We start from the raw sequence: 8,260 nt of genomic DNA, 5'->3' as shown, positions 1-8,260 counted from the left end.
AAAGAACCAGCCCCCTCTCGCATCATTCTCCTCCCGCTTACATCTTTATTAGTACTTTGTTGTTATTTGTGTGTATGTACTTATATTTAATGTTTTTGGCAATAAACCAAAAAATGTACAAAAAATAAGGATATTTAGCAAGTCAAACAATACTCTTTGAATCTGAATCAGAGGGAGAGAGAGAGAGAGAGAGCGAGAGAGAGTTGAAGGAGCCACATTGTGTCAGTGTCTGAGGAGAGCAGGAGGGGGAGATGCAAGCACACACACACACACCTCATTAACACATATATGGAAAGAGAGAGAGACTGGATTCCAGCATTATTCCTGATGCGGCATGGCTCAGAGCTGAGACCGGAGCAGCGATGTACAGCTGACAGCAGCTTCCCGCTCAGATCTGAGGTGGCGAGCGGTCAGGACACATCGAATCCAACTGCATCTGCATTTGCACAGGACAAAGCAGCAAACACACATGAACCACTGGAGCGATCATCAGCACACCCCGACGGGTTAACGCTACAGTAAGCCGACTTTCATCTAGAATAACATGCCTGCTCTTGTGGTAGGTTTTTAGTCTGAAGCACAAAAAAGGTCAGTTTAGCTTTAGTCAGATTTTTTTCCTGTGCTGAAATCAAAATCCCCTTCTGAAACGTCTACAGCAGCCTTCTCTGCACACTCCAAACTTAAGTGGATTACATCCGATGCATTAGGGATTTGGGTGCTATGATGTGAAGAGACATGCCTGACCGCAGGACACAGCAGAACCAGGGGAGATCTGCGTGTGTTTGCTGTCACTTTACATGTGGATTACTGTCCTAATTTGGTCTCACCAAGGACACGCGTGAGGACAGTCCACAGCTGATCGTTATGATGAACTTCAGACAGAGGAGAAGGTAGGTGTCAAGTCGGTTTCTAAATTTTATTTTACATGTCATTTTTAGAGAGTGCATTAAATTCACCTGTAGATGTACTATGCTGGCCAAAATGATTAAAACACTAGCATTTTCACCAGCAAAGAAATGGTTTTAAGATCTCATCATCATCAGTCTGTCTGGAGTCACATGAAGAAACAGAACAAACTGAGAAAGAATCAATCAAGAAGAAATGTGTCTCCGAGACGCTTCAAGAAACCTCCTGCAAAGCTCTTGAGAAACTCTGCTCAAGCGCACCGAGGGCAAAAGCTACTTTAAACACAAAGATGCTCACACCAAATGATGATTTAATTCAGTTAATAGCAGTTAATTGATAAAGAAAATCTATTTTTGACAGCATCCTCATTTTACAGCATTTTTACACAAGTGCCTAAAACTTTTAACAGCACTGTAGCTTTAGAAGGTTTCTTGAAGCGTCTCGGAGACAGTTCTTCTGGATTGAGTCTGTCTCAGTTTGTTCTGTTTCTTCATGTGACTCCAGACAGACTGATGATGATCAGATCAGATCTCTGTGTGCAGCACAAAAATCTCACTGCATTATTACCTACTGATACTGTTACACTATTACTGATATTTCCTACTGACACACTACAGCAAAAGATAGAAATAACTGACTTAAAACCATTTTTAGCTGCTGAAAATACTAGTGTTTTAATAATTTTGGCCACCACTGTAACTGTATCTGTGTCTGGCTGATGGCCACAAAACAAAACCTTTTTAATGCAGCTTTGTAGATCTGGAAACAGTGGCCAAAATACTGTCAGACTAGAAATTCTTCAAGATTAACCTTTTTCACATTTGCGTGTTTCTCAGCAGTGCAAGTCATCATAGTTGGGTTAACTTGAAGAGCAGTGAATGGGAGAGTACAAACAAAAATATTTTTTGCATTCCTATTTGCTCAAATAGCAAAAGAAAAACTCCACGATAGTGTTTTCATGACTTTCAAAAAAGGAAAAAAATGGAGAGAAACTGATAGCGGCAGTCAGAAGAGAGAACGATGTCAAATTTACCGTCCCTCCCATAGACACTGCATTAGAAACACCCTCACGTTAGCCTTAACTAGTTTTTTATTTTTGGTAATTTAATGCAAAGGTGATATAAGACAAAGTATAGTGTTATAAATGTAGACACATTTTGGTTTCACTTTATTTTGATGGTCCCTTTAACACATTCAAGTGTTGGTAGCGTATTAGTAGACTGGTAGGGTTAGGGTTAGAATAAGTTGACATGTACTTGCAAAGTAACTTATAGTCAGTAGAATATCTGTTGGGACAATATAACAATAAAGAGTTAGCAGATATTAATCAGACAGTCTACTAATACTCTGATGAGTGTTAGTTGACATGTAGGTGCAAAGTTACTTATTGTCAACAGAATGCTCAAAAGGGTCCATCTAAATAAAGTGTTACATACATTTAAAAAAAACATATGTATATATAAAAAACTTTTGAGGATTTACAATGCTGATGACCGTTAAAAGCATCATCACAGTCTTGTGAAAAGGGTCCATTGTACCCTAAACATATGTGCTTTGATGGTTTGTGCATTGGGACTTGCATCTTATAATAATAAATAATACATTTTATTTATATAGCACCTTTCCAGAGCTCAAGGACACTTTACAATAAACATCAGAAATGTGAGGATAACATCAAACAATAATACAGAAAGTAAAGCAAACATCGGACATCCAGAGAGTAATATATAGATAAGACAGCATAAGATAGAGTAAACAGAAGTCAACTTAAGAAAGGTAACATTCTGAAAACAAGTGAGTTTTGAGCAGCAATTTAAATTCAGACAGGTTATTGGCAAGACAGAGTGATCTGGGAAGAGAGTATAATTTAGATTTCATCTTGGTGATTTGTTTGTTTCCAGTTAGTGAATCCTGGAGCTCCATGGGAGCAACATCGAGGAGCAGAAGACTCTGAGTCCCCTTGGTTCAGGGAAGAGGTCAGCAGGATGGTGCCACCGCCTCCCACCAACAAGCCACATGTTTGCTTGTCCACTATCATCATCATGAGCAGCATGGCACTGATGGACGCCTACCTAGTGGAGCAGAACCACGGCCCACGGAAGATCGGCATCTGCATCATGGTGACGGTGGGAGACCTCTGCTTCCTCATCGTGCTGCGGTACGTGGCGGTGTGGGTCGGGGCTGAAGTGAGGACGGCAAAACGAGGCTACGCCATGATACTTTGGTTCCTTTACATCTTCGTCTTGGAGATTAAGGTGTATTTTGTTTACCAGAACTACAAGGCTGACCGTAAGAGCCTGGACGCATTGGCTCGGAAAGCTCTGACGCTCCTGCTCTCCATCAGTATTCCCGCGCTCTTCGTGATCCTGGTCGCTATCGACCACATGGAGTACGTGAAGGCTTTCAAGAAGAAGGAGGAGATCAGAAACCGTTTGTTCTGGGTGGTGGTGGATCTGCTGGATGTTCTGGACATCCAGGCCAACCTGTGGGAGCCGCAGAAGAAAGGGCTTCCACTCTGGGCTGAGGGACTGATGTTTTTCTACTGTTATATTCTTCTTTTAGTGCTGCCTTGCGTGTCTCTGAGTGAGATCAGCATGCAAGGCATCAACATCAGTCCTCACAAGATGATGCTCTACCCCATTCTGAGTTTGGTGACTATTAACATCGTCACTCTCTTCATCCGTGGAGGGAATATGCTCCTCTATAAGGACAACAGAGTGTCTGGGATACTCATGGCCAAGAACATCCTCGCCATCGTTCTGAAGACGTGCAGCTTTGTGCAGTACAGGAGACAGTTGCAGAGCGCCCCGCCTGGGTTTGGAGTGGAATTACAGAAGAACTCTGTGGCGTCGGGTCGATCCAGTCAGACTCCTCCACAGGGGGCGCTGCAGGAGCAAACGCCACTGCCCGAGGTCACCAGGTGTGAACATACGTGACCCGGAATCTGGAGACTACCTGCACAAAGAAACACACATCTCTGATGAAACAATGTGGATGTAAGCTTTTACAACATATTGCTAGCTTCATTATTTTCATCCGAGAGAAATACAAGTGGAGCATAATGGAATGAAGGTAGTCAGTAATTGCATAATGCTAAACTTCCTTCCTAACATATACATTTACGTTGCATACTATGCCAGCTTTCTAAGTATGTCATTGGACAAACTACAAAATTTTTTAAATGGTCATGCTCATCGGGGGTCCAGGTTTGGCTGGTTACTTTGGTCCAGGTTGGTCCTGCTAGTAGATGTGCAATACACCATCTGATTGTGCAGAAACCAGTAGAAGTTTCACCAGTGACTGATGATTTCTGGAAGCTCTCGACTTGGTATTTGTCTCGTCTCAGGATAGTGACTAGTGAAGAGTTGGGAATGCTTCGAGACACAGGTCTAGCGAAAATGATTCAGCAAACTACAGTTATTTTTAAAAAATGATTGTGTCACACTGGTGCACTGCTTTAAAAACCATACAGGACACCGTAAACTCATAACTTGTTAAATAGTTACATTTTCTCAAGAGATCAGGGCTGCGTATCCCAAAAGCATCGTAAGCTTAATTTGATCGGTTTTAATGGGTCTACGATGTACTTAAGCTTACGATGCTTTTGGGAAACGCAGCCCAGGTATGTCCAGCATGGAGTATGATAGTAAACCATTTCAAACACAGTTTGATCAGAAATGGTGTTGTAAAAGCGTAATAGACACTGTTATTTTGAGAAGATCAAAGAGCCTGCCTCATAAATGGAAAGTTTCATCATTAATCAAACACATTATGAGATTTATACATATCATAACATTTGGTTCAAAAGAAAAAAAAACTATTGTGATTCATTTGAGTATTTATTTTCTAATCATGCAATATGATAAAAGATAAATAAAATGTAATTTTAAAAAGAACAAAAAAACCCACTAAAGCAACAAATGTCCTTTTAGTAGAAAAAGCATTTAATGTGATGCTTTGATAAAGAGTTGTGTACATATGCGCTTTGTGTGTTTGTTACAGCATGTTTTATTCAGGTCAGACACACAAGTGTACTGATTAGACTGAAGATTAGACTGTCTCATGTCCTAATTACAATTCTGACGAGGGTTTTTAATTAAACAGCGTTACAAAGGGAAAATGACCAGTGATTCTCCTCTCTTCATTTTATTCTCCAATTAGCCGCTATCTAATTGCAAATGTAGTTCCTTTTTGCCAACACCATTTATCTGAAAAAGCCCTTTTAACACCTTGCCCAATCTGCCTTAGCTTTCAATTAATTAAGTGTTCAATGAAAAAAGACAAAACTATTGTAGTATGCTACTGTTGCAGATGATGTTTAATATTATCATGTTCGATGTTAGTTATTAATTAACAGAATGAATGTACTGCTGTGTGAATAACTTCCAACAGATGAAGAAAACACACTGCCCTAACAAGCCTGTTACTGCTCATGCATTTGCTTACCTGACATGTAATGGAAGAAGCTGACAGAGATTCACTTTAACAGAATCCTGCGAAACTGAAGTGTCTCAGAACACCGTGTTAAAGTTGCAAAGTCCTGGAAGAGAGAAAAACGTTACCGCAGAGTCACTTTAAAGTCTACATGAAACAGCATTCATGTCTCTTTTATCTTCATGATCTGACGCATTTTGTGATTTCATCCATGAGGAACTGAAATGAGGAATGTTTCACATAATTTAGTAAATTTAGATTTCATGTTAACTCTAAGCATTTGATTTGATTGACAAAGGTTTGGTGTTGACCTTTTTTTTTTTTGTCTTAAGCTAGTCTTTGTATTTCTCTAGTATTGGTGTATGTGCGTGTTTCTTCATCATTCCCACAAAAGCAGGATGTTCAATGGTGGTAATATTCTCAGGTTATATTTGCAACCACTAAAATAAATGATGACTGAGACTTCTTATTGATGTTCTATGAAAGCGCATGGATTAAACAAATAACTGGGCATGCAGCCCGTCACCTTTCTATAGGAATATTTCATGCGTCCATTTGTTGTGCTGTTTACATATCAATGTCTAATTTTGCATTTGAAATCTGCCATTGACTTTCATTGGTAGATAATGTGTGTGCAGAGCATGCTGGGATATTTTTACTCCCACTGAGACAAACCAACTGACCAACAGAGTTTTAAATCAGTGCAACTGATCGCCTCCTCACATTCTGCCAGTGCACATTCTTCCTGAGCCTAAGCCCTGCCCAATTTTAACTTTAATATTAAAGATGCAAAATTCTTCCTTGGAAGAGACTGCCACATTTTCTGATTTAACAATTTTTTACACATTTTACACAAGTGCCTAAAACTTTTAACAGCACTGTAGCTTTAGAAGGTTTCTTGAAGCGCAGTTCTTCTAGTTCTTCTGGATTGAGTCTGTCTCAGTTTGTTCTGTTTCTTCATGTGACTCCAGACAGACTGATGATGCTCAGATCAGATCTCTGTGTGCAGCACAAACATATATTACTGATATTTCCTACTGACACACTACAGCAAAAGATAGAAATAACTGACTTAAAACCATTTTTAGCTGCTGAAAATACTAGTGTTTTAATAATTTTGGCCACCCTGTATCTTGTATCTGTGTCTGGCTGATGGCCACAAAACAAAACCTTTTTAATGCAGCTTTGTAGATCAGTGGCCAAAGGCCAAAATACTGTCAGACTAGAAATTCTTCAAGATTAACCTTTTTCACATTTGCGTGTTTCTCAGCAGTGCAAGTCATCATAGTTGGGTTAACTTGAAGAGCAGTGAATGGGAGAGTACAAACAAAAATATTTTTTGCATTCCTATTTGCTCAAATAGCAAAAGAAAAACTCCACGATAGTGTTTTCATGACTTTCAGATAGCGGCAGTCAGAAGAGAGAACGATGTCAAATTTACCGTCCCTCCCATAGACACTGCATTAGAAACACCCTCACGTTAGCCTTAACTAGTTTTTTATTTTTGGTAATTTAATGCAAAGGTGATATAAGACAAAGTATAGTGTTATAAATGTAGACACATTTTGGTTTCACTTTATTTTGATGGTCCCTTTAACATATTCAAGTGTTGGTAGGGTATTAGTAGACTGGTAGGGTTAGGGTTAGAATAAGTTGACATGTACTTGCAAAGTAACTTATAGTCAGTAGAATATCTGTTGGGACAATATAACAATAAAGAGTTAGCAGATATTAATCAGACAGTCTACTAATACTCTGATGAGTGTTAGTTGACATGTAGGTGCAAAGTTACTTATTGTCAACAGAATGCTCAAAAGGGTCCATCTAAATAAAGTGTTACATACATTTAAAAAAAACATATGTATATATAAAAAACTTTTGAGGATTTACAATGCTGATGACCGTTAAAAGCATCATCACAGTCTTGTGAAAAGGGTCCATTGTACCCTAAACATATGTGCTTTGATGGTTTGTGCATTGGGACTTGCATCTTATAATAATAAATAATACATTTTATTTATATAGCACCTTTCCAGAGCTCAAGGACACTTTACAATAAACATCAGAAATGTGAGGATAACATCAAACAATAATACAGAAAGTAAAGCAAACATCGGACATCCAGAGAGTAATATATAGATAAGACAGCATAAGATAGAGTAAACAGAAGTCAACTTAAGAAAGGTAACATTCTGAAAACAAGTGAGTTTTGAGCAGCAATTTAAATTCAGACAGGTTATTGGCAAGACAGAGTGATCTGGGAAGAGAGTATAATTTAGATTTCATCTTGGTGATTTGTTTGTTTCCAGTTAGTGAATCCTGGAGCTCCATGGGAGCAACATCGAGGAGCAGAAGACTCTGAGTCCCCTTGGTTCAGGGAAGAGGTCAGCAGGATGGTGCCACCGCCTCCCACCAACAAGCCACATGTTTGCTTGTCCACTATCATCATCATGAGCAGCATGGCACTGATGGACGCCTACCTAGTGGAGCAGAACCACGGCCCACGGAAGATCGGCATCTGCATCATGGTGACGGTGGGAGACCTCTGCTTCCTCATCGTGCTGCGGTACGTGGCGGTGTGGGTCGGGGCTGAAGTGAGGACGGCAAAACGAGGCTACGCCATGATACTTTGGTTCCTTTACATCTTCGTCTTGGAGATTAAGGTGTATTTTGTTTACCAGAACTACAAGGCTGACCGTAAGAGCCTGGACGCATTGGCTCGGAAAGCTCTGACGCTCCTGCTCTCCATCAGTATTCCCGCGCTCTTCGTGATCCTGGTCGCTATCGACCACATGGAGTACGTGAAGGCTTTCAAGAAGAAGGAGGAGATCAGAAACCGTTTGTTCTGGGTGGTGGTGGATCTGCTGGATGTTCTGGACATCCAGGCCAACCTGTGGGAGCCGCAGAAGAAAGGGCTTCC

The 8,260-nt window shown here is 40.1% G+C and overlaps 2 protein-coding genes across 2 annotated transcripts in view; both read left to right on the top strand.

Moving 5' to 3' along the window:
• Positions 1 to 700: 700 nt before the first annotated feature.
• LOC107683866 (transmembrane protein 121-like) lies at positions 701 to 3,976 on the top strand. Its single transcript, XM_016479918.1, has 2 exons — positions 701 to 890; positions 2,808 to 3,976. The coding sequence occupies exon 2, from the start codon at positions 2,892 to 2,894 to the stop codon at positions 3,840 to 3,842; it is 951 nt and encodes a 316-aa protein (XP_016335404.1). The 5' UTR covers positions 701 to 890; positions 2,808 to 2,891; the 3' UTR covers positions 3,843 to 3,976.
• Positions 3,977 to 7,420: 3,444 nt separating this feature from the next.
• LOC107683861 (transmembrane protein 121-like) overlaps positions 7,421 to 8,260 on the top strand; it is a 4,681-nt gene continuing 3,841 nt past the window's right edge. Inside the window, exon 1 of the mRNA XM_016479914.1 lies at positions 7,421 to 8,030. Coding sequence (XP_016335400.1) covers positions 7,734 to 8,030 — 297 coding nt within the window. The 5' untranslated portion in view covers positions 7,421 to 7,733. The remainder of the gene's footprint in view (positions 8,031 to 8,260) is intronic.

This window comes from Sinocyclocheilus anshuiensis, unplaced genomic scaffold (genome assembly GCF_001515605.1).
Source record: "Sinocyclocheilus anshuiensis isolate Anshui unplaced genomic scaffold, SAMN03320099.WGS_v1.1 scaffold2621, whole genome shotgun sequence".
NCBI classification, from domain to species: domain Eukaryota; kingdom Metazoa; phylum Chordata; class Actinopteri; order Cypriniformes; family Cyprinidae; genus Sinocyclocheilus; species Sinocyclocheilus anshuiensis.
Note: the sequence above shows the minus strand (reverse complement) of the source record. Positions and strands in the feature narration are given on the sequence as shown.

What these genes read in the sequence shown, in the direction of transcription:
- LOC107683866 (XM_016479918.1), top strand. Translation starts at nt 2,892, where the DNA reads ATGGTGCCACCGCCTCCCACCAACAAGCCACATGTTTGCTTGTCCACT.